At 38.8% G+C, this 27199-nt stretch overlaps 1 protein-coding gene across 1 annotated transcript; it reads left to right on the top strand.

The window, feature by feature from the left end:
• Window positions 1-3716: 3716 nt before the first annotated feature.
• Window positions 3717-27199, top strand: LOC106051072 (toll-like receptor 4). Its single transcript, XM_056013012.1, has 6 exons — window positions 3717-4167; window positions 13847-16202; window positions 17323-17477; window positions 18373-18536; window positions 24336-24423; window positions 26856-27199. The coding sequence occupies exons 2-6, from the start codon at window positions 14035-14037 to the stop codon at window positions 27197-27199; spliced, it is 2919 nt and encodes a 972-aa protein (XP_055868987.1). The 5' UTR covers window positions 3717-4167; window positions 13847-14034.

Genomic DNA, 27199 nt, shown 5'->3' with positions numbered 1-27199 from the left:
AGAAGAGTGAAAATGCAACGGCGCCTGGTGATTACATATGCCCAACCTGCGATCGCAGCTGCGTATCAAGGATTGGCCTCTTTAGTCACACAAGAAGTTGCAAAGGGAAAAGATCGTCTCTGTATTCTGTGTGACTGTATTTCGAGTGACTGTATTCTGAGTGACTGTATTCTGTGTGACTGAGTATGGTCAGGCTAGTTGACCTTTACTGTTAGTTCATGGTTGAGTGAACAGCTAATAAAATGTGTAGGATATGACTGCGTAGAGAGGGGTGGGGGGGCAGTGAACATCAGAGTCCTGAAGGAGACATCGTGTACTAAATGAAATGGCGTGTCAAGATAATAAAGTTACTTGCTGTCATGTACTGGCTTGATGACGTAGAGACAGATCTACAACAGCTCAAAGTCCAGGCATGGAGACGTAAAGCCCAGGTTAGATCAGAATGGAGAGATAAGCTGAAGCTGGGCCAGAGCACTCCATGGAATGGGATGGATGGGTGGATGGTATCATGTCCTAAATGAAATGGAATGCCAAGCTATTAAAGTTACTTATTAATAGTTATTAAGTCCTTCTTAGTGTGTACAAGTTATCTAGTATAGTGATAGTTAAAGATTTCTTTTATATTACTAGACCTTAACTTTAAACAAAACAACTCTTGCAGAAATAAGATTTTCACTATTCCTGTAAGAGGGAGAGCTGTGGCCGAGTGGTTAAGCGCTCGGCTTCCTGGGTTCGAATCTCTGTGAAGACTGTGGTTTTTAGGGCGCTCATAAGTTCACCCAGCTCTAATGGAAGGGTGGATGGGTACCCCACTTTAGCTGGGGAAAGTAATGATGGTTAGTCGTTGTGCTGGCCAAATGACACCCTGCTCATTAACCGTTGGCCCAAGAAACAAATGACCTTAACATCATTTGTCCCAAAGATCGCAAGGTCTGAAAGGGAAACTTTTAAAAGATTTATTTTATGTTACTAGACCGTAACTTTATACAAAATAACTGCAGAAATAGAGTTTTCACCATTCCTCTAAGAAAGTCATATGATTACTCTCTTAAAGCACCAAAATAATAACACAGAATTATACAATAAAACAATGCCATTTTTTTTTGTAATCCATCCATGGACGTGCGTCATAAGAAAACAAAGAGAGTATGTGTTTCTCCACTAATCTGGAGAATCAATCCACCTCCACTATTTGTAAATAAATGTAATACGGCAGACTTCGATATTTTCAGCATGAACTCAAGCAGTTACAAACTTCAACAATTAAAACATTACAACTTAATAATAATAATTGTATTTATAAAGCGCTGTTAACAAACAAAATGTAGGCTCAAGGCGCTGTAATAACACTACAAACACAAACACGAGAGCTAAAATGACAAACTTATCTAAAAAAAAAGTTTTAAACAGGTCTTTTTCTTGAAAGTAGAGTAGCATGTTATCTGTCAGAGATCAATGGGGAGTGAGTTCCAAACCCTTTGGGCTGTACACTGAAAAAGCCCATTGAGGGAGAAACGTGGCACCACTAGAAGCGTTGAGTCCATTGAGCGCAGGGCCCTCTGGAGGAGTGATCAGTTCGCTAAGGTACAAGGGCATCTCATTATATACACACTGATGACAAAGTGTAGCCACCTTGTAGTCAATTCTCGATTTCACAGGAAGCCAATGGAGCATGCGCAAGAGAGTGGTAGGATTATTCGAGCGGCGTTGTTCTGAATACGTTGCAGCTTGGCGAATTTGTCATCAGGTATACCTGCTAGCACGGCGTTACAGTAGCCAAGGCGGGAGCGTATGAATGCCACAGCTAGCGTTTTTGTTGACTCCGTTGTTAAATATGGTCGGATCTGGCCCAATCTACGCAGCTGCAGATAAAGACCCTTGCAGAGCTGACCTATGTGTGGGTCGAAAGATCGTTGAGTCGAAGAAAACTCCAAGATTCCGCACTACATGGACATAAGGAACCTGGCAGTTCGTGATAAAGAGATAATCTGTGCTCTCGACTTTTGAGACGTTGTTCCGATTGCCAATCTTAATTGTGTGTAAAATGTTTTACATGTTTCGGATGTTCCTTCAGAGTTGAAGATAGTTTACTTCCTAGTCCAAACCTCACGCAGGACAACGGGGGGTGGGAGCGGGCAGGGTTTGAACCCTCGACTGTTGATAAATCCGAACGACAGTCCAGCGCGCAAACCGCACGACCAGGCAGCCATTATTTCTGTCTTGTCTTCGTTCATCTTGAGCTTATTCTCAACCATCCAATTGCTCACCATTGCTTACATAATTTTTTTTAAACAAGAGAAACACAAATACTTTAAAAAAAAAACAAAGCTGGTAATAAGTGTAACATTAAAGTGGGCGTGCATATCTCTTGAGAAGCCACCGCAATGACCACCAGACTAACCGGATGAACCTTTTTTATTCTCTAGACTTCGCCGAACAACTATCAATGCGGAAGTCCCAAAGGTTGTTAAACCCATGGAAGTGAACGACCATGGACCTGTATCACTGACATCAATTGTTTCTAAATGTTTAGAAAAACTAGTTTAAATTTTTTTAATCAATGCTCTTTCTAATAAAATAGACCCATTACAATTCGCATACCAAAAGAGAAAAGGTGCTATACATGTTAAATTCTATTTACAAACAGCTAGACTCGCATAACAGTTATGCAAGAATGTTGTTCATTGATTTCTTATCCACTTTCAGACTTTTTACGGCGCGACAATACAAAATCTGCTAACATACGGAATAAGTTGTTGGCAAGGCAACGCCTCATCTAAACTGTTGCGACGTCTAGAAAACATCATTAAAAAAGCATCAAAAATTACACTCACAACATTACCACATTTAAAGGAACTTTTTGAACGAACGTGCCTAAGAAAAATCGAAAAAATCATGGAACACAACGGCCACCCGCTCCATCAGAACTACGTCAGGTCGTCGCGAAGTGGGCGACTGCTGTCAATCAAAGAACGGAGCGGTACAAAAACTCGTTCGTACCTCACTCGGTCAGACTCTATCACCGCCACTCATTGGTCAGGGAACATGAAATGCACCAAGATACCTGTGTGTAATAGCTGAATGAACTCTTTATGTTGTCTGTTGTATTTATGTGTATTTTTCTGTTGTGTTGTCTTTATATGAGAAACGAGTCCTTGTAATCACAACAAATTTCCGTAAGGATCAATAAAGAAGTCTTAAGTCTTAGTCTTCAACACAATTCAAATCCATATTCTTATTAAAACAAGGTTACAAAGACAGTTTGTGTGGAAACACAAACTCAAAATAGGCCCCCGAAGTGGTCCACCTAGTTAAAAAAAAAGGCAGGTTTTAATATTTTCAGAAAGAACATCATAATAAAATTCTATCAAAGGCAAATGAAAGAGAAGAATGGAGAAAGAAGGTTGACAGATCTTGTGTGGTGCCCCAACGGTCCAGCTGACCAAAGGACAGGTGAAAGTGAAGTTAAATGTGAACCTGGCCTAACTGATGTCATACAGTGATTATCTAATAGTTTTGCAATGGGTCAATTTCTTATTCAAAGCCTCAAGAAAAAAAAAAACATAGTTGATTTTAAAAATTAAATTTTTCGCTTTCAGAAATGAAAAACGTAGCTTCATGAGAACAATGAATGATCTAATATTACTATTGAACTAATTGGCGAAGTTGTTTTTTTTTTTGTTTTGTTTTGTTTTGTTTTTCGTGTTTTGTCAGGAACAATGAAATACTTGTTGCAAAGTTTCAATGGGGGACGGGAAGTGGGAGGGGTCAGAAATCTCGAAAGTGGGGATCTCAAAGTGAGTTCAAGTGCCATTTCTGTATCGTTCCCCATCTTCGTTCTACTGTCTACTAGAGAGCTGTGTATATCTGTCAATATAAGTGACGTTTATAATTGAAGTATTTTGATATTATTGGAGACTTTCTGTACAAAATTGAGTGTCACGGGATGAATGTCGGTATGTGTGTATAATCTATGTTTACAGATACATGTTAGTTGGAACGCATGCGCGAATGACCGGAAGTGTGTTAGTTGTCAGAGAGAAGAGAGAGTCCAGCGTGTGATATGTACCATGAAGTTTAAGTATCTGTGCTTAGATCGAGATGTTTAATTGTTTTGATGTAATTACAGCTGAACCCAGGGACACCTAGACCTCGATAGAAACTAAGGTACTTATTAGAGAGGTATTGAAATATAGAGATATAATAGAAATAATAGGATGGCTGCCTGGTCGTGCGATTTGCGCGCTGGACTGTCGTTCAGATTTATCGATGGTACAGGGTTCAAACCCCGCCCGCTCCCATCCCCCGCCGTCCTGCGGGAGGTTTGGACTAGGAAGTAATTATCTTCAACTCTGAAGGAACATCCGAAACATGTAAAACACTTTACAAACATTTTTTACAAAGCTGTAACATTGAGTCATTTGACTAGTTGGGCTTGTTTTTTTGAGCTACGAACTAATTCATTATCATCTTTGTTGAACTTGGATATTCAGGGGGGGGGAGGAGGGGTAGAACGCTTGGATTTCGAACCGTGGAGTCTCGGGTTCAAACCTCTGTGAAGGTTGGTGTTTCGAACTTTGGAAATTTAAGATGCCCCTGAGTCCACTCAATTCCAATGAATACCTGGCATTAGTTTAGGAAAGTGATTGCGGTTAAGCGTTGTGCTGGCCACATGTTACCCTTGTTAACCGTCGGTAAACGAAACCAAAGACCTTTATATCATCTGCCTGATAGCCATGTCTGAAAGGGGTACTTTACATTTTTTACTAAGATATTCTTTGCGTTTTTAAAAAGCTAATATCAACTCTCTTTGTTTGTCTGTTAGGTAAAAAGTTGAAACATGTTATTTCTGCCATTTACCATTCTAGGATCAAGTTGAAACTTTGCACAATTATTTATTGCGTCTGACAAAACATGAATCAATCGAAATATTTAAAAAAAAATAGTTAATTAAATATTGGTCATTAAATATCTCATTTGATTTCGAAATAAAGGAAATACTTGCTACTTAATGAGACATGTGGATGTATATACGGATTTATTCCCCTTAATACTTTTTGTCACATTTTTTTTCTCTCACTTCCAATTCTGTGGTCAAATGAGATTTGCATAAATATTCATAGTCGATGACAATACACGAATCAATAGAAAAAAAACAATTAGTTGAAAAAAAAAACAATTAGTTGATCAAATAATAGTAACTAATTAATGAGTCCAGAAAGGTCAAACTATGTCATCTTTCCCTTAGATAATCTTTTTTTGTTTTGTTTTTATTTAAGTATTGCCTTATTGAATATTTCATCAAAATATACACAAATAAAATTTTAGACCAAAAACATAATGCAATAATGCAATGTTCACTTTTGAAATACAGAGTGGAGGAGAAAGCTATTTATAGACATCCACGTTTCCATAAATTTTGTTTTGTCAGGGGAAACAACTTCCTTGGCTAGTATTACCTTTTTGTCGTGCTTAGTCGCCACTTGAATCCTGTTTTCGATAATCACTTCAAAAACATACTAGCTTTCTGTAAACATGTTAAATTAAGTCAATAAAAGTCATAATATAACATCCCAAAAAAACACCCGTAGGTTATGCTATGTGTCACCCAGCGCTATAAATAGTTTTACCATAACAATATTTACGAATGCGTAGGAACAATTGAACACATTTATTATTGACGGTTACAAGAGTAGAACTATTCGCCATCTAATCAAAGCGGTATTACTTTGAACTCGCATGTAAGTAAATTTAATTTTGGTAGGTCAGTGCGACTCTGAACGGTGATTCCTTCATCAGAGGTTCTGTGTTCCTAATATGTTTCAAAGCAGGTACATTAAAAGCAAAATACTTAGATCTATATGCAAAGTTGAGTTACCTTTTGTGATATATGGGGCAGATGATGTAAAGGTTATCTGTTTTTATGGCCCACGGTTTACAAGAGTGTCATGCGGCCAGCACAACGATCAACCGCCTTTAGTTTTCCCCAACTAATGTCAGGTACTCATTAGAGCCGACTGGACTCAAGAAGCGACCTGATGGAATAAAGAATGTAAAAATATCAGTCTTCACCGGGATTCGAACCCACGACCCCCAGTTAGGAAGCAAAGAGATTTACCACTCAGCCACTGCCACTTCTAGATCTATAAGTATACCTATACATTATACGTGGAGAAATAAATAGAAATCTAGAACTGGATTCAAAATTAGAATACGTTTAATTTGGATTTTCTTATAAGGGTCATTATATTCAAATGCATTTTAAATTTGCATAATATTATTATAAGCTCAGCCCTCGTATTAGAAAAGAAGCGTAAACCTTATCTTCAATAAACTCCAAGGTGGCAGTGAAGTCCGGTATTTCTTTTGAAAAACCTATTACATTCAAAGCATCGAACCTACATGAAGTATAGATGTTGTGCCCTGTTGTAACGACAAAAGTATTTTTACAATTCCTCTATTCAGAAGCGGACTGGGGGTATTCGGGCCAGGTGGGCGGATACTCATTTGGGCCGGTAGGTCCAGCGGAAGGGCAGCATTGATTCCATTAAGTTTCGCATAAAATTTTAAAGATTTTATGTTAATCGCTTATAGAAGGGGGCCCTCTAGAGTCGTGATTAAAAAAAAAAGTCTTTTTTTTTTAGACTCTCCATTGTAGCATCTATGGCACGAAGGGGTTCAATGAATCCGGGCCCACGACTATTTAGGGGCCCACACCCCATGGGGTAACAACCACTGGGCCAGGGTCGGATTCACCTCTATCTTAGGGCCTCCAAGAGAAACTTAGTAGTTACATATAATATCTAGATCCATATGGATCAATAATGCTGTCTTAGTCTTAAGTCATAAAATATCACCATATTACTTAGGATGTCAAGGCTACGATGGTTTTCCAATGCCTTCTGGCATTGTTTTAACAAAAGCAGCTGCTTGCTCATTATGTTCACTTTGCTAAACAGTACTTAAACATGGTCTTAAATGGTTCTGTCATCTGTGTTCATGAACTCTAATGTCTTTTAGTAAATGTACCGATACATGCAAACTACTCTATTTTTTTGTTATATGGGGGGAGGGACCCATCAACTTATTCTTGAACCCGGGACATGGGTACCGTGCTACGCCACTGCTAAACACATAAACTTGTTAGAAACAAAAAATGGTTTAACTACTAGACAGATTCAACGATTTACTTAGAAATACTACAAACCAAAGCTAATTGAGCTAGTCCATACAGGAAGACATGTTGACAAACCGACTCTCAAGTTTGTGTCATGTGACTTTAAGACTATTACATATCATTTTGAAAAAAAAATAATCTTTGGGTGTGTTTCATTGCATGTGTGTTGCAATGTACGTGTGTGTGTGTTATGTGTGTGTGTGTGTTGCAGTATGTGTTAAAGGGAAGTTAAAAATGAATTTTAAAAAATTACACATAGTAACAAGAGAGGCAGAAATGCCATTGTTCTAGACCAGTGATGCTCAAACCACGGCCCGCGGGCCAGATCCGGTTCGATCCGGCCCGCCAAAACGTCGGCACAAAGAGTAGAAAAATCCACCCCTTTTTTTAAATTTTTTTGAAAAATGTATCTTACCTACATTAGGTCTCTCTGATACATTGGCAACATAACCTTTGACATTTGTACGTTTATGACATGGGAGAGTTGAAGAAACTACAAGTGGAATTTAGAATCTACCAGTATAAGTGAACGGATTTTTTTAAATATGATAATAAGCCATTACATTTGATTTGTAAAGATAGCGTGGCTGATGTTTTTTTTTTAATTATTATTTGGTACATTTAGGCTCATGTGGCCCGCATCACGAGTGTCGGAAATTAAATTGGCCCGCAGGTTAAATTAGGTTGGACATCATTGTTCTAGACAAATTAAAAACACTTGAATCTAAAAACCCTGCCCTTTAGTGCACTCAAGGTTTAAACACAACAAAACAACTCTCATGTTGTGAACACATTCAAATGACGATGTTTAAACACAACAAACAACTCTCATGTTAGTAAATTGTTGTTAGTAAAATGTTTTGCAAAATGTTTGACATGTTTTCGGATGTTCCTTCAGAGTTGAAGATAATCTACTTCCTAGGCCAAACCTCCCGCAGGACGACGGGGGGATGGGAGCGGAACCCGAGACCATCGAGACAACCTAACGACAGTCCAGCGCGCAAAACACACGCCCAGGCAGCTACTTTTCTAGTGCCATTATAGAATGAAATGGGTGGCATGAATCAGCCAGAACACACATCTTTCATTGTGTGAACACATTCGAATGACTAGCTTAGAAGACATGTAAACAGATCAAGGACGACAACTGATACATAAATCACATCTGTGGTCGAGGGGCTGTAGTATTTTTGTTTAAGCTTTATGGCACGATCGTTCACGGATCTATTGCTCGACCTGCAGCAGACTCATGACTGAGTCATGTCAGTGGTCTACATCTGTTCAGTTTGAGACTAATGCCTTTACATGGGCACTACAACTAAAAGGGAACTAATTTAGCGGACAACAGTGTAGGGCAGTGTTTTCCAAACTGTGTACCGCGGAACCCGAGTGTTCCGTGAGGCCTGAATCACTGGCGGATCCAGAATTTTGGAGTGGGGGGGGGGGGGCGATTTTTTTCCAAACCCTAACCCTAACGCCCAGTAAACCTTAACCCTATGCATAAACGTGCGTACAGCATATATATATATATATATATATATATATATATATATATATATATATATATATATATATATATATATATATATATATATATATATATATATATATATATATATATATATATATATTCGATATATGAGATTAAATAAGACTGTTTCTCAATCTTCGGCGAAAAAAAAAACAGAAAAAAAAACAGTCATGTTGAGGCCTTTCTCTTGCACGCTTGGGGGTCTGGGAAAGCGCTGTAAGTTTCCTCAGTGGGGTTCGGGGCGTAGCCCCGACAATCAAAAGTGCTTTCTTGCATTTTTCACTGCCGAAACGCTTTCTCCTGACATCTACAGCTCATTATTTATCAGTGAGGTTCGGGGCGAAGCCCCGACGCAAAAAGTGCTTTCTTGCATTTTTCACTGCAGAAACGCATTCTCCTGACATCTACAGCTCATTGTTTATCAGTGGGGTTCGCGGCGAAGCCCCGACGCCAAAATCGTTTCCTTGCATTTTTCACGTCTGAAACGCATTTTCCTGACATCTACAGCTCATTATTTATCAGTGAGGTTCGGGGCGAAGCCCCGACGCAAAAAGTGCTTTCTTGCATTTTTCACTGCAGAAACGCATTCTCCTGACATCTACAGCTCATTGTTTATCAGTGGGGTTCGCGGCGAAGCCCCGACGCAAAAATCGTTTCCTTGCATTTTTCACGTCTGAAACGCATTTTCCTGACATCTACAGCTCATTATTTATTAGTGGGGTTCGGGGCGAAGCCACGACTCCAAAAGCGTTTTCTTGCATTCTTCACTGTAGAAACGCATTCTCCTGACATCTACAGCTTATTATTCATCAGTGAGGTTCGGGGCGAAACCTCAACGCTAAAAGCGTTTTTTTGGCATTCTTCACTGCAGTAACGCATTCTCCTGACCTACAGCTCATTATTCATTCTATTATAAAGGGCCTTTTGAATAATATGGAAAAATATTCAAATATTCTAATATGAATTTATAGTCCCTTAATACATTGCAAATACAACCGATTTGTTCTTTGAAAAGATAAGATACACCACATATTTAGATTAAGGCTTTGAGGATCGCCGCCGAAAAAAAAAATTCGATTAATAATATTCAATAAAATGTAAGCATAAATTGTGAGTTATAGTCCTAAATTTATTTAACTAGAAAAATATGAGATAAAGGTTGGAAAAAGTCGACTAGGAAAAGATTATCTGGCTTTTGAACTCATCTCAACCGTGACTGATATATTGAAAAATTTCGTTTGAATTATAACTTTTCCAAAGCAAAGTCTTTCTTAAAATAGTTATGATAAATTCATGTCAAATTACACAAACTCTGTCTGGAAAGGGGAAGGGCGGTAAAATGAAAACGATTAATCCTCCCCCCTTTTTATAATTTCTGCTAATGATTGCATTTTGCATTAAAGAATAGGGGTTGGGCGACTCGATATAAGAATTTACTTTATAGCATATATAAATTGTATTAGTGACAGATTTTTTTTATTTTGTAATTTCTTACTATAATACAAAAAGAAAAAGTATTGGTTTGTCAGATGGGGGGGAAGGTGATTGAATGTATCGCACTTCCACCTGTTTATATTATATAGATATTCGACTAATTTGTTCACATACTATGATTTCTCCATAAAAGTAGGACCGCCCCCCCCCACTCAAAGGGTTTAGATGGGAAGGGCAGTAGAGGTATTCGCTCCTCCCCTTCCAATCGGCCAAAGATGAACGACATAATATAAAGACCTGTTAAAATACCAATAAAAAGTTTTAATCATATAGATATTTAATTGATTCTGTTAGCAAGCTGTGATTTCTACAAATAAATAGGACCGCCCCCCCCCCACTTGAAAGTTTATGGTGGGGGGGGGGGGGCGGATTGATGCCATCGCCCCCTCCCGACCCTACCAAATCGGCCAAATTACTAGAAGGGGGGGGGGCGAAATAATCTAAAAATAGGTTGAAATATAAATAATTAGTATATATTATTAACATAAGTAATAAATTCGTATACAAATTGTGTGAATTCTATACTAAAATTCGTCCGCCCCCCCCCAAGGGGGGGGGTCGGCCGAGTGGGGGGGGGGGCGATCGCCCCTACCGCCCCCCCCCTGGATCCGCCAGTGGCCTGAATAGGAGTTCCACAAACTACTGGAATAATTGACAAAGTAGGCCACCACTGGAATAAACCTTTCTTAAAAGTAATCAAAGTGTTCCAGTAAATACTCAGGGTGTGCGAAGTATTCTCTTATGGAAAAACGTTTGGGAACCACTGGTGTACCAGTCAAGAATACAGTTTGGGACACGCAGCATATATAACACAGCGAGAAATGTGGGGTGCTAACAGAATCTGGGGGACAAGACGATAGGGAAGAAATTAGACATAGGTTTAAGGACTAACATGAATGGATCTAGTTCGAACTAAGACAAGTGTTGATTTAGATACGGCGTGGTGTTGGACCAGACAGTTGTTAGTAGAAGTAAGGTACTAGTGGTTCTTGTAAGTGAATTAAAGACAGTATCATGAGTGCATATTCTTAAGAACACAGTAATGCGAAATTTAAAATTATGAATCTATTCGTTTTAATGCACATTTTATATTTTTTCTTTACATGTTTCGGATGTTCCTTCAGAGTTGAAGATAATCTACCTCCTAGTCGAAACCTCTCGGGGATGGCAGTGGGCAGGGTATGAGCCCGGGACCATCAAGGCAACAGAACGACAGTCCAACCATCAAGGATCCGTGCAGAGAGAGAGTCAGTTAACTCTTTCTCTCCGTATTTATTTTTCCACGTTTCGACGAATTTCTTCAGTTTGCTCATTACTATTTCACTACCCCTGTTATGATTAAGCTTCAATAGCTTTGTTGTTTGTTATCAGAAAATGTTGTATTTGGTATAGAATTAAAGGGGAATGCAAAAAAAAATAAAAATATACAATAATTTAATTTAATGAGGTCAAATCAACGTTGTTATTGTCAGTTAGGAGAGAAAGAGTAAATAGGACTCCAATGTGATATACTCTTTGTTCACCTTCGCAGTGTTGAACTGTTGGGGCACCACACGTAATCTTTCTTCGTTTTGCTGTCTTTAGCCTTGAATGACTTAACACGGACTGTACTCTCATTCACTCTGTCACACTCTAAAAAGATTTTTGCGAGACCTGATGACCGAAGTATATGGACATACCAGAGGCGTAGTGAGAGGGGGGGCATGGGCACGATGCCCCGGGCGCTACCCTCTTATGGACGTCAGACACACAGAGGCGCCTATATATGTTCATGGTAATTGGGAGAGGGGAACGCCAATAAAGTACAATGTTTAGGTTTTTGCGAGCCCTGATAACCTACTGAAATGGACATACCAGAGGCGTAGGGTGGGGGTGCAATAGGGCACGATGCCCCTGGCGCTACCCTCAGGGGGGGGGGCTATATATGTTCATTGTAAATGGTGGAGGGGGCGCCAATAAAGTACTTTGCCCCTGGCGCACGTTTTAAATTTTTAGTCTTTTGACAATGATCAGCAGGTCATCATGAAGCTCAGTTGCCATTGTGATACTGTTTCGAATTTTCTCATTCGTGATGCGGTCTTAATAGGTGATACATAGGATCCTTTTATAGCATCTCGATTTCATGGCTAGGAGCCTTTTATAGCATCTCGATTTCATGGCTAGGAGCCTTTTATAGCTTCTCTATTTCATGGCTAGGAGCCTTTTATAGCATCTCGATTTCATGGCTAGGATCCTTCTATAGCATCTCGATTTCATGGCTAGGATCATTCTATAGCATCTCGATTCCATGGCTAGGATCCTCCTATAGCATCTCGATTTCATGTCTTAGATCCTTCTATAGCATCTCGATTTCATGGCTAGGATCCTCCTATAGCATCTCGATTTCATGGCTTGGATCCTCCTATAGCATCTCTATTTCATGGCTTGGATCCTCCTATAGCATCTCGATTTCATGGCTAGAATCATTCTATAGCATCACGATTCCATGGCTAGGATCCTCATATAGCATCTCGATTTCATGGCTTGGATCCTCCTATAGCATCTCGATTTCATGGCTAGGATCATTCTATAGCATCACGATTCCATGGCTAGGATCCTCCTATAGCATCTCGATTTCATGGCTAGGATCATTCTATAGCATCTCGATTTCATGGCTAGGATACTTTTATAGCATCACGATTCCATGGCTAGGATCCTTCTATAGCATCTCGATTTCATGGCTAGGATCCTCCTATAGCATATCGATTTCATGGCTAGGATCCTCCTATAGCATCTCGATTTCATGGCTAGGATCCTTCTATCTAGTTCTGCAGTCAGCTTCAAAGATTCATGAGCATAAAAGAAATTGGCCATGACCAAGGAGCATATCAATCTGTTTTACTAAGCTTATATGAACTCATTCCATCTGTCTGTGCTTTGCAACTTGGTTATGGCGACCTAGGTAGGCAGTTTCCGATAGGGCTGGACATCCTGCCATTTTTTGTGTTCAATTGACTCACCCACATTTCCACATTTTCGGCATATGTCAACAATATTGAGTTTTAAGATATGTTTCTCGTAATTTTTTGTCTTAATTACTCTGTCCTGTATTGCTGTGACAAAGCCTTCTGTTTCAGGGTAGAGATGACCTGCTTTGAGCCATGCTAAGGAAGCAGCCTTATCAATGTTGTATTATTATTATTATGTTAGAAATGAACGAGTAGTCATTCTCTGGCGCTGCCAGGGTCGAGTTTCGCTAAAGAGAAACAAAATTCATCGTAGTCCCTTTAACAGTTTCCACTGAGGAATTTTCTGGTGATGTGGCAGGTCTGCAGCAGTACCGCCCTCTGACAGGCTACGAAGATGTTCCTAGGAATGTTAAGGGCCTTGAAGGTGTCTGTGAGGTCAGTTGTTATTATTCCCTCGGTTGATATAACAATGGGGTATATTGTTATTTTGGTCAATTTCCATAGACGCTTAATCTCCAAGCCCAGGTTCCCATATTTTCTTTGTTTTTCTATCTCAGTTTTTCTTAAATTATGAGACAGTGGTACGGCGATATCGATAATGGTAGCGGTTTTTTCTTTTTTATTATTATTATATAATCAGTATAAATGCACAAAATCATGTTTCTATAAACCTTCTTTTATTAAATCTACTTTCAGGCGCACAGATAATTTATGGAGAAAATAACAAGACCAAATCTGAAAAGACGTTAACATTACAGACAAACTCTGGCTTTACTTCTGTTGGCATCATTATAAACTGTAGTTTCAGTTCTGACACGCATCCATTTTTTTTTCCCTTGAAAAAAAAAAAAAAGAGCTCAATGTAAACATCCTTATCCAAAGGGATGAAGAAAGTATTGATTTTAATGGTAATCACTTGGATCGAAGTGGCTTGGCCAATAAAGATCTACGATGATGATTGTATAGAATATTTGCAAGAGTCCCAGAGCCAAGAGGATGCCTGCGATTGGGACGCCAACTATTTCAAAGAGACATTCAAACCGGATGTAGTCAACAATGTCAAAGACTATTTAGAAAGCACCCATCCAAAAACACTGGGTCTTGTCTCGAGTGAAGACGATGGCGTACCAAGATTGAGCAGTAAAATTCACGACCAATGTACGTGTAGAAGTATTTCTTGTAACTGTACAGGACTTGGTTTGAAAAATGTTCCCAACAATCTTCCTCACAGCATTCAGGAACTGAGACTCGATTACAACGCCATTGCAGTGCTACCAAACTGTACATTCTGTAGATACTCTCAGTTGAATTATTTAGACTTGTCTTTCAATAATTTGACTCATCTTCAAGTTGGCTCGTTTTGGGGACTTGTCAATTTAATTTGGCTAAATCTGGGGAACAATAGCCTGGTGTACTTTAAGGAGACATTCCCGAATGGCGTGTTTTCTGATTTAGTTTCGCTTAGATGTTTGAAGCTTCACAGTAACCCAAACAGCCATCATCAAACTGGCCTTCACTTCCCCGATGAAGTTTTGGCTAATCTGACCAACTTGGAGAGTCTTTATTTAGATGGTTTTCATTCGTTGGTTTTCGGAGAACATTTTAAAAATTTAACCAAGCTGAAAACTTTAGACTTATCTCAAGGTTACTGTAACATTAAGTCTCTGAGTAAAAGTGCCTTATCTAACATCTATCAGATAAGTAAACTGAATCTAAGTGGATGCAATCTTCAAGGTGACAATCTAAACAACGATGTATTCAAGCCATTGGTTAACTTGAAACTTCTGGACATTAGTTTCAACACAGATCTGGGTGTTAAATCTTTCATGTCTGCTTTGAAAGAAATTCGTCATTACAACATAACTACATTAATAATGAACTTTATCGAGTCTTCTTATTCACCATCTATATTCATAAACCATGATATAACAGCGAGTTTTCCGACGTCTTTAATATATCTAGAGGCCCAGGGAAATAACTTTGAGTCCATTGAAACTGGAGCTCTTCAGTTGCTTCCCCCTAATTTGACCTACATTATCGTTGGGGCTAATAGATTTCTCTATGGAGAGTATTTTAATGATCTTTATACACTAAAGAGTGTCAAAGTACTTAAACTGAATGGGGGCGCTTATTTGCCAAACATACCAAAGTACGTACCACAGCCAGAAGGCGACACTCGGTGCTCCTCACCACAGCACATGTTCACAAGTTCAAGGCCACTTATAATCACTCTCCCGCCAAATTTACTTTGTCTTGATTTGAGATTCACTGGTCTAAGGTACCGTCTGACAGAACTGACCTTCAATTCGAGTAACTCGCTCGAATCTTTGATTTTTTGTAATAATTATTTCCCTTTACTTCAAGGTCCCATTATAGGGTTGCATAAAATTTTGAAGCTATTTATAAGTGACAGCAGTGTCAAGGACATAGCGCCACAAATGTTTCAATATCTTGGTGCCTTACAGGAACTTAGACTCCGAAACGATCAGCTGCAAGACTTTTTTGAACACAACATCAACCAGAAAGTGTTTAAACACTTAAAAAATCTTAGAATAATTGACCTTTCAAAAAACGCTCTGACCACAGTCCAGAAAAAGATTTTTAAAAACTTGAATCTTTTGGAAGAGGTCGATATGAGTCAGAACAACATGTGGGCATTTAACGTGAGTATTCTGAATCTGTTCAACCTAAGTTTGCTGAATTTGAGTCACACCCAGCTGAGTACTCTTCCCCTTGAGACACGACAACATATTGACCAATTGTTGACTTATCATTCTGTCGTTATCGACTTGTCTTACGCGCCGATCCAGTGTGACTGTACTAACATTGACTTCTTGAAATGGATGACCAGTTCCAGGGCTTTTGATGCCAACTTCCCCAATTACATGTGTAGATATGAGAATACGTCTAGCGCGGTGCTGATACAAGATGCCTATATGGAGACATTGCAGTTTCTTGGCAGAAGGTGTGCTGACCACTCCATCCTCTTCCTGGTAGTCATCTCTGCAACTTTGTGTATGGTCTCTTTCGTGGTAGTAGCCGTGCTGTACAGGTGAGTAACACTGTCCTAGCTAAATCTCTATATTAGAATAGTGTAGAATTTATTTTTTGTATGGTCAGGGCCGGTCTTTGATAGTTGGAGGCCAAAGGCGAAAAGAATGTGGTGGCCTAATGAAATAGAAAAAGAAAACCTAAGCAGCGAAAAAAATAAAATTACGCAATTTAAAAAAAAGTGTACTATAACAATAACAATGGGCACAAGTTTCTCTATTTCTCCTCGGAAAAATTTTTTGAGTCCTGTGCAAGGCCCCCACCATTTGGAGGCCCTAGGCCAGCGGTTCTCAACCTTTTAAGCTCGACGACCCCTTTTTACAATTTCCCACTCTGCGGCGACCCCCCCCCCACACAAACACACATACAGAAGAGTAGACAATAACAATCCATAATTTCGATGGTCTTATGCGACCTCTGGCAAATCCTAAATCGACCCCCAAGGGGGTCGCGACCCACAGGTTGAGAACCCCTGCCCTAGGCGGTTGTCTAGTTTGCCTTTACCTACGGTCGGCCCTGGTATGGTCTCCTGTGTGATTGTCGCGGTGCTGTACTGGTTAGTAAATTGTCAAAGACTGTCCTAAATAAATCACTATGTTAAACTATATGGCAGACTGATCGGGACCATATAGGCGACTGTCTAGAGCGCATGCCACTCGACCAGGCAGCCAACCGAAGTTTGTGGACTGGAAAATTTCTCCTGAATAGGGCTCTACAGTCACAAAAAGAGGGGCCTTTTTTGGGATGAATCATGGTGTTTTTTTTTTACTTTTTAAAATGTTTTTGCACTACTGTGTTTAGGTTCGTTCATTTGTGACCCAACGAGGACAAGCGCATTAGTTGAGAAGAAAACTGTAATAGTCCTCTGGAGGACGACTTTGTCAGCACCAGATATGCTGTTACGAGTTCGCATGAAATACTGCACTCATTTTAGCACTCTGACCCTAACCTTCAGCATAAATGATATGCTGATTACGAAACAAAGCTTAAATAACAATCTAGAGATTTCTTGTTTTTTTTTTTATGACTAACATTTAGTTGGAAATTTTTGCATTGCAAATACTACAAATAAGACACACTATAAAATAAAAAAGAATATTGGCTCTCTTTTTATCTTATAGGTTTCGCTGGAGACTCAGATATGTATATTACGCCGCCTACTTGATGGTGAAAGGTCAAATAAAAAACACTGCTAAATCTGAACAGTTTCACTATGACGTGTTTATTTCCTATGCTTATAAGGATGAGGACTTCATTTTGGGAAACCTTGTACCAGGTGATACTGCAACGCTATAAATAGACTATTCCTTTGTTATAATGATATTCAGGAGTATTAGTTATGTATACCCGGAGCTGCTTGATATGCATGTTGGCTTGATCTGATGATATTAGCCCTGGACACTGAGATTTTATAACTTGTATGGTTAGGTATAGATACTATAACTTTGGTTAGACATAGACACTATAACTGAGATCTTATGTTGTTAGGCATAGACACTATAGCTGAGATCTTATGTTGTTAGGCATAGACACTATAGCTGAGATCTTATGTTGTTAGGCATAGACACTATTGCTGAGATCTTATGTTGTTAGGCATAGACACTATAACTGAGATCTTATGTTGTAAGGCATAGACACTATAACTGAGATCTTATGTTGTAAGGCATAGACACTATAACTGAGATCTTATGTTGTAAGGCATAGACACTATAACTGAGATCTTATGTTGTTAGGCATAGACACTATAACTGAGATCTTATGTTGTTAGGCATAGACACTATAACTGAGATCTTATGTTGTTAGGCATAGACACTATAACTGAGATCTTATGTTGTTAGGCATAGACACTATAACTGAGATCTTATGTTGTTAGGCATAGACACTATAACTGAGATCTTATGTTGTAAGGCATAGACACTATAACTGAGATCTTATGTTGTTAGGCATAGACACTATAACTGAGATCTTATGTTGTAAGGCATAGACACTATAACTGAGATCTTATGTTGTAAGGCATAGACACTATAACTGAGATCTTATGTTGTTAGGCATAGACACTATAACTGAGATCTTATGTTGTTAGGCATAGACACTATAACTGAGATATTATGTATTAGACAGGTGTACGTTTTTCCGAGGGATAAATTCATGCTTTATAACATTTTTCTTAGAGTTGACTGAACGCAAGTTGTCAGTCCTGGTCCATGGACGAGACTTTGCTGTGGGGGAATTCATCGCTTCCAACATTGTGACTGCCGTCAAAGAGAGTCGGAAAACTTTAGTGGTTCTCACACGAAATCTTCTCAACAGCACCTGGTGTAACTTCGAAATGCAGGTAAGAACTTTACCGTATGTTTATGGTTAGGGTTTAGATCTCTATGTAACAAGGCTGTTGAATTATTGTCAGTTTGTATGCTTTAGTGTTTCCCAAACTTGTTCCTTTAAGGATCACTTCGCACATTCTGAGTATTTAGCGCAGTGTTTCTCAAACTGTGTGCCGCGGCACACTAGTGTGCCGCCGAAGATTTGCAGGTGTGCCGCGGGAGTTTTCAGGTTTCAGGCTCTTCAGGTTATGGAATTGTCCACTATACATATATTATTATAATGACTCAAATGTAGGCCGCCTTAGCAGACGCACAGCAGTTCTTGAATTGGTAACGATAATAATAAGCGATGTGTTTCATGTAAATTAGTTATGTGTATACTAATCATAACAAATTATCAATAAGCATTATTCGTTGTTATCCATGGAGAAATACGTTAGCAAGAATGAAACTGCAAAAGCGTTAAATGAAAAGCAAGGGACCAAACGAAGGTACAAAGAAGATTACATCGGAGATGGTTTCATATCTTCTGGACCTGAAGATTCTCCATTGCCTTTCTGTATGATCTGCAATGCAACTCTGTCGAATGAGGCGCTTGTTCCAAGCAAATTGAAAAGACACTTGGAAACAAAACTCCCAGTTGTAAAAGCGCAACCGAAGAAATACTTCGAAAACATTAGGGCTCAACAAAATAAACAAGCTAAGAAACTTACGAACTACCTAAAGCTGCCAAAAAAGGGATTGATTGCAAGTTATAAGGTTGCTCAGTTATTAGCAAAACGCAAGAACGCACACACAGAGACTGAATCAGTCATTGCACCAGCTTTAGCAATAGTTGTTGAAACTATTCTAGGACCCGATGCCGCCGAAAAAGTTAAAAAAAATTCCTTTGTCAAATGATACTATCTCGCGCAGAATTGAAGACTTTTGTCAGATTTACAAGACCAAATCTGCGAACACTTCGACGTGACTGACGATGAAGTGTCGCTGCTGTGGTCTCGTCAAGTTGATGAATCCGCTGACGTTAGTGGCAAAGCAAAGCTGCTAGCTTTTATTCGGTTCATAAGGGATGAAAAATGTGCCAACGAATTCTTATTTTGCAAAGACTTACCAACTACGACCAAAGGCGAAAATATTTTTAAAGTGGTGAACGAAAACATTTTGCTCTTCAAACTACAGTGGAAAAACTGTGTCAGTGTTTGCACCGATGGCTGTCCTTCCATGCGGGTGAATAGAAAGGGATTCGTCACTCTTGTGCGTCAATAAAATCCAAAAGTATTAGTTGTTCACTGCATGATCCACAGAGAAGCTCTTGCCTTCAAATCTTTGCCCGAAAGATTTGATGTCTGCTCTGGATCAAGTGATTGAAGTTATAAACTTCATCAAATCTCGACTGCTTGCATCCCGACTTTTCCCAGAGCTTTGTGAAGCAATGGATTCAGACTACAAATGTCTCCTGTATCACACCAACGTTCGTTGGCTCTCCGGGGAGAAACTGTTAAAGCGTGTCGTCCAACTCAAGGCTGAGCTGATTTCATTCTTGGAAGCTGAAATAAAATACTTTGGATTTTCGATTCATGACGAGATTTGGTGGGTTAAGGTCTTCATTGAATTAAAATCTTCAAGGAACATCGAAACAATCATCACTGCATCCTCAAAACTGAAGTCATTTGGTGAAAAATTACCTTTGTGGCAAAGTAAGATCTCGAAAGGAGTCTTCAACTGCTTTCTTACTTACAATGAATGTGCTTCAAATAAAGAAATAACCCCCGAAATTCTGGACACTTTAAAACACCTACAGTCAGCATTGCAGGAATCATTTCCAATAGTTGGAAGTTATGACTATGGGATGGGTCAGCTATCCATTTGGAAACAATGAAGCTACAATCTGACAACTGATGAAGAAGAGCAGCTCATCATTGATTTAAAAAACGATGCATTTCTAAAGTCAAGTTTTGCAGAGAAAAGCCTGGATGTGTTTTGGATTTCAATCAACAAGTTATATCCTTCTATCAGTTTAAAAGCAATCAAAATAATTCTTCCATTTGCATCTTCATGGTTTTGTGAGTTTGAATTTTTAGCACTGACTGAAATCAAGTCTAAGAAAAGAGAGAGACTTCTTACAATAGATGATGAAATGCGAGTTTGTTTGTCGGCTCTGGAGCTTCGATTAGATCGCATTTTTTCTCAAAAACAGGCACACCCTTCACATTAAATGTAATACTTAAAAACAGGTCAAATCTTTTTTTCTTTTTATTATGAAACAACTGTTGCTCTTCATGGTGTGCCGCGAAATTTTTTTAGTTTTTTTAGTGTGCCGCCAGACAAAAAAAGTTTGAGAAACACTGATTTAGCGGAACTCTTTTTGCTTATTTTTAGAGATTAATTTACGCGGTGACTTACTAGTTAATTATTCCAGTAGTTTGTGGAACACCTATTCAGACCTCGCGGAACACTAGGGTTCCGCGGAACACAGTTTGGGAAACACTGTTGTAGACAAAACTTACAAAACATACAATAAGTCATTGCACTGGAGATTGCAAGAGTGCGGTAGTTTACCTGGATATGCAGATCTTGCTGTGACCTACATGTTTTATCAATACTTACGCAGACAAATCCACTGAAGTATTAAATAATACTATGGAAAGACAAAGGCATAGCTCGCGGTACCAAAATCAGACTGACGCGCTCCCTGGTCATGGCCACGTTGTTTATATACTTGTGAGTCTTGGACGCTGACTGCAGAGCTAGAGAGGAGGATCCTAGCAATGGAATTGAGATGCTACAGAAGGATCCTAGGTATCACATTTAAATACCGCATCAGAAACCAAGAAATTAGAGACAGTGTTACTGCAGTGTTTGGACCCCATGATTACCTGCTAAACTATCATTAAAAAAATCAAGCTAAAAATATATGGCCATATTACAAGATCTTCGGGGCTCGCAAAGACCTTCCTTAAAGGAACAGTACCAGGAAAAAGAAGAAGAGGCAGACAGAGAAAGCGATGGGAAGACAGCATAAAGGAATGGACGGGTCTGCCATTGGAGGAGGTTCTAACTAAGGCTAAAGAGAGAGTGGAAAGGAGAAATGCGGACGACAAATCTTGTGTGGTGCCTCAACGGTCCAACAGAATAAGGCAGCGATGCCCAAACTACGGCCCGCGTGCCAGATCCAGCCCGCGCGTGCTTCTATCCGGCCCGACAAAGCATTGGAACAAAATGTAAAAAAAAAATGTAAAAAATTATAATGTTGAAAAAATATTCTCTTTAAGTTAGGATTCTCACTCATTCTTTGATGAATTCCATCTTTATGTTTGGTATTTTAATCTTCATAATAATTATTTTTTGTATTGTAAGAACACAAGTGTTGTTTGTTTTTTTCAATGACGATAAAACTTGATAGCTATTTTTAATTCTTGGAAAATTCCGCTACTGTCTTGAGCTAGCCGTGTTCTTGACAGCTTGTGTGTGCAACACAGAGTGTCATTGATGCATCATTTTGGGCCTTGTACTTTTGATATCAAAGTGATTGGTGCCGTAGTGTTTAATGTTTGCGATTTAATAAAATGGGAAAACCTAAGAAACGAAAAGTGGACTCTGAATGTAGAAACTTTTAGGAAAAGTGGACAGATCTTTACTTTTTTGTGGAATATGATAGTAAGCCAACATGTTTGATTTGTAAAGAAAGTTTGGCTGTTTTTAAAGAACATAACAATAAAAGGCATTATGAAGCCAAACACATATAAACACTTTGTGAAGAAACAAGTCCTTTTAAGTATAAACTGTCTTTTATTGTGAAGCATTCAAACATAACATATTGACAAGGCTAACATTATCTACAGATAACCAACTCCACTAGATCACTTCCTTCTGCATATCTTCAACACACTCGTCACTTTCCGCAAGTCCCTTAACTCTCCGATACCCAACACTTGACCGTGTGTCATGGTTGACCACATACAGTAACCGTGTCACAACAGTGGCATTCTTGGTTTGAGCCCCGAAGACAAGATTGCCAAATTACGGCTAGAGATTGGGGGATTGACAATAATATTTAACAAAAAGAGACAAGAAAATGAGTCTGCGACAAGGGCCAGCTACAGAGTTGCTCACATCTTAAGCGATGAAGACTTTTTGCGATGGCGAATGTGTAAAAAAGTGCTTGCTAGCATTGATTTGTCCTGTAAAGAAGAATGCAGTAGAAGCTGTTAACCTTTCTCGCAAGACAATTACAAGGCGAGTGGAAGATATGGGGGTAAATCTCCATTCACAATTAAAAGACAGAGCGGCAGAATTCGAAAAGTTTTCTATTGCTGCTGACGAGTCCACTGACATAACTGATAATGCGCAACTCTTGGTATTTATTCGCGGTACAAACATCAATTTTGATATATCAGAAGAGTTAGCAGCTATGAGGAGCATGCATTGGACTACAACTGGATGAGACCTGTTCAAAGAAGTGTCCGCCATCATAGAGGACCTTGCTCTTCCTTGGAATAATAATTCGGAGTGACTACTAATGGCGCTAGAAATATGGTTGGATGTCACAGCGGAATGACAGCAAGAGTTATTTAAAAAGTTGTTGAGTCAAATGGAACTAAACCCCTGCAGCTTCACTGCATCATTCACCAACAAAATCTCTGTGGAAAGGTTTTGAATTTGGACCATGGGATGATGATTGTGTTTAACACTGTACATTTCATCAAATCACAAAAGCGTTGAATCACAGACTTTCAAAGATTTTCTGACAGAAATAGAGTCTGAATATGAAGACGTTCTATTTCACAGTTAAGTGCGGGGGGGGGGGGGGGGGAGTCTGGTTAAGCCGAGGAAAGGTGTTAAAACATTTGTTTGATTTGAGACAAGAAATTAAAATATTTATGACGTAAATATCAAAACCAGTGCCACAACTGAACGACCCCTCATGGTTGTGGGATTGGGCTATTTTATGCGACATCACATCTAAATGAACTGAACACCGAACTATAAGGGAAGACAAATTGATTTTGCATGTGTATGCAGACATATGTGATTTCTAAACAAAATTTGAACTCTTCATTCAACAGGAGGAAAGTGTGCATCTTGTCCACTTTCCAACCTGTACCACTCTACGAAATGATAAGCAGCTAAATATGTCTTTCCCTAAAAAAAAGAATGATCTAAATTCAGAGGCTCTTGATGAATCATTTCAGTGAAAGTTTTGTGGATTTTCAGAATTTAAAAAATGAAATCCGTCTTTTTGAAAATCCGTTTGCTGCCGATGTGTCAAGTGCTCCGACAGATCTGCAACTGGAACTGATTGACGTACAAAGCCAGACATCCCTGCTTGACAAATTTTTTCAAGTGATGCAGACTATTGACTGCTACTCCATGTTACCTGCAGAAGCGTTTCCAAATCTTCGAAAACAAGCGCTAAGGATGATCACAATGTTTTCAAGCACTGATTTGTGTGAACTTTTTCAATGATGAAACGGGCTAAAACCATGTGACGTAATCGCCTCACGGATGAACATCTAGATTCAGTGCTCCGACTTGGTGTTTTATCTATGCAGCCAGATATTCAGAAGATGATTTTGGATAAACTTCATGCATCACATTAATTTATGTAAACTATTAAAATAGCTTATTGCGACACGAATGCCGAAAATTAAAAATGACCCGCAGACCAAATAAGGCTGGGCATCACTGGACTAAGGGATAGGTACAGGTAAACATTCACTTGTTGTTACATATCACGTTTGTTTAAAATATTTGTTTGTAATGAAATCGATTTATTCACTGTAATCATGACCTTTTTTTTCTGACCACAGATGGCCAACATGGAGTCTGTCCACACAGGGCGTCCAGTACTTGTGTTTCTCATCAAAGAATCCATACCTACGACAGAGCTGACCTCTTGTATCACCTCAATAAAAACACATACATTGTCTACCCACAAGGGGAAATAACTGATGTGTTTTGGGACAAACTGGCCAGGGATCTTCTGTGATGTTAAGCTAACAAGAATACCGAATAATGTAATAATAATACGATTTATTGTGATAATTATGTGCACATTGAGATAAGTGTCCTTAAAACGCCTGTACACTACTCTAATTAAGGAAACGTGGGCCGCTAGACGTCTGACCTTAAAAACCAGTTATCATCTGGGTCACCCTGCCTTTTTGCATTTGACACCTGTCAAATTCTGGACACTTTGTAGGCTGATCGCTGTGATGACTAGATGGAAACTATAATCGGCCTAGAGAACACCAATGACATACTCATTGGAGGAGAAAGATCAAGGGCGGACAGGTTGTTAAAATCGGCCCGGACATTTCTATACAATCTGGCCTATAACCGTTATACCACATGATTGGCATCCAATTATACCTTACTTCAAGTGAATTGTGTCAAGTTTTATTTGTATGAATAATTTATAATATGAGTTTGGAACTATACTTTAAGTTAAGATAAGATAAGATAATTTTTATTGATATAATCAAATGGAAATTCAGTTTGACTACAATTGACCACCTGTAATAATAACAATATAGATGCAAATGCAAACAACATTCACACTCGAAACACATACACATTCACAACCAGCCCTTCATGAATTTGACTTCTATGAACTTCTCGATGGCAACAAATGACATTGTAACACTCTGACCGAAGTGGGATAAAGGAGTTTTTAAATCTTTCTGTTTTAGTCCTAATGGAAAGGAGACGACCACTTCGTTCAGATCTTATGTAACAGTGGTTTAATGGGTGAAGGTTATCTTTAAGAATCAAGAGTGTTTTGGAAAGGCATCTTGCATGAAAAAATCTTTTCAAGAGATGGTAGCTGTACCTGAGTGATATACGATGCTTTTTTAATTAGTCTATTTAGTCTATGTCTTTGCGCCAGTGAAGTATTACCATACCAGCAGGTGATGGCAAAGTTAATTAGACTGCTGATGGTTTCTGCATAAAAAAGTTTAATTATTGTTTTGTAGATGTTAAATTTCCTTAGCTTTCTAAGATAGAAGAGTCGTTGGTGAATTCTGGTGTAAAGGTTTTGACAGTGCTCATTCCATTTCAGTTTGTTGTTGATGGCTGTACCTAGGTATTTATATTCATGCACTTGTTCTACGGTTTGGTTGTTTATCTGAATTTCTGCAAGATGGCCTTGATGTTTCCTAAAATCTATTATCATCTAGCTCAGCGGTTCTCAACCTTTTATGCTCGGCGACCCCTTTTTTACAATCCCCCACTTAGCCGCGACCCCCCCACACACACACACACACACACACAGCCATTGAAGAATAGACAATAACAATCCATTTTTTCAATGGTCTTTGGCGACCCCTAGCAAATTGTCAATCGACCACAAAGGGCGTCGCGACCCACAGGTTGAGAACCCCTGATCTAGCTAGAGCTAGAACTAGTTTGTATGACAAATGGCAATGGAGATGTTAATTTTTGTTAGCGAGGGGAAAGTATTGTTTAAGTCTGTCAAGTCATTTCTAGCTAGATCACTTCTTAAAGTAGGTCAATAATTTTTTTTTTTCGTGTTGCCAATTTATCTAATTTTGTAAGATGAATAAATATTTTTCAGTTTCTCTTTATTAGATGTAACATGTTATTAATCTGGAAGGTATCGATAAGGTTAATAATTATTATTTTAAAAAATATAAGTGTACGCTAAATGAATATGTGGAGAGGCTGTATCTGAGGGATAAAGCACTTGGAACCGGAAGTCCCGTGTTCGAATCCTGGTGAAGACTCTAGGTGGACCACTTCGGGGGCCGATTCTGAGTTTGTGTTTCCACACAAACTGTCTTTGTAACCATGTTATATTATGTTATCCAATTCTGATTTGACTAAGAAAAATGCCTTGAGTAAAAAACTGTAACTTAGCAAGGTCATCTTTGTGTGTTTGTTACAATTCATTGTTATTTAACTCGATATTGTGTTATCTGTATAAAAAAAATCAAATTCTAGCCCGTAGTGTCATTGACATTTATCTACATAAGAGTTTACACGTACATCGGGCCACATATAGACATTAAATAGTTTCTGCTGAGCCAGAGTTATCTCATGGAGTCTCTATAGGAAGAACTCCAAGTTTACAAAAGAGAAAAAAAAAGTTCAGAAGGAGGGGGGGATTGCGAAGATTTTTTAAGTCAACAAACGTGTGTAAATGTGTAAATATGTATTTTGTGACCTTTTGTCGACATATTAGGCAACATTTTGAAAACCAGGTCATGTCAACATAGCAGACGAGTGCGTGCCATAATGGTTGATGGGATTGAAGTGTAGGCAGTTTAAAAAATGTAACAATCTTTATCTTACGAAATAATTATCAGTCCACTTTATAATTCATCCAAGAAAAAAGAACATTGAGAGATCCCACCAGAACATTGAGATATCACATCAGAACATTGAGAGATCCCACCAGAACATTGAGAGATCACATCAGAACATTGAGAGATCACACCAGAACATTGAGAGATCACACCAGAACATTGAAAGATCACATCAGAACATTGAGAGGTCACATCAGAACATTGAGAGATCACACCAGAACATTGAAAGATCACACCAGAACATTGAAAGATCACATCAGAACATTGAGACGTCACATCAGAACATTGAGAGATCCCACCAAAATATTAACAGCTCCCATGTGTCTGAGGTACAACTTAATTAA

The sequence above is a fragment of the Biomphalaria glabrata genome, chromosome 15 (genome assembly GCF_947242115.1).
Source record: "Biomphalaria glabrata chromosome 15, xgBioGlab47.1, whole genome shotgun sequence".
Classification (NCBI taxonomy): Eukaryota; Metazoa; Mollusca; class Gastropoda; family Planorbidae; genus Biomphalaria; species Biomphalaria glabrata.
The sequence above is the reverse complement of the archived record's forward strand: the minus strand, read 5'-3'. Positions and strand labels throughout refer to the sequence as shown.

Bases quoted from the DNA above. Each gene is read 5' to 3' on its own strand.
- LOC106051072 (XM_056013012.1), top strand. From the start codon at position 14,035: ATGAAGAAAGTATTGATTTTAATGGTAATCACTTGGATCGAAGTGGCT. The intron at 16,203-17,322 runs GTGAGTAACACT...TTTATCTTATAG, and splicing joins GTAGTAGCCGTGCTGTACAG to GTTTCGCTGGAGACTCAGAT. The intron at 18,537-24,335 runs GTAAGAACTTTA...TTCTGACCACAG, and splicing joins GGTGTAACTTCGAAATGCAG to ATGGCCAACATGGAGTCTGT.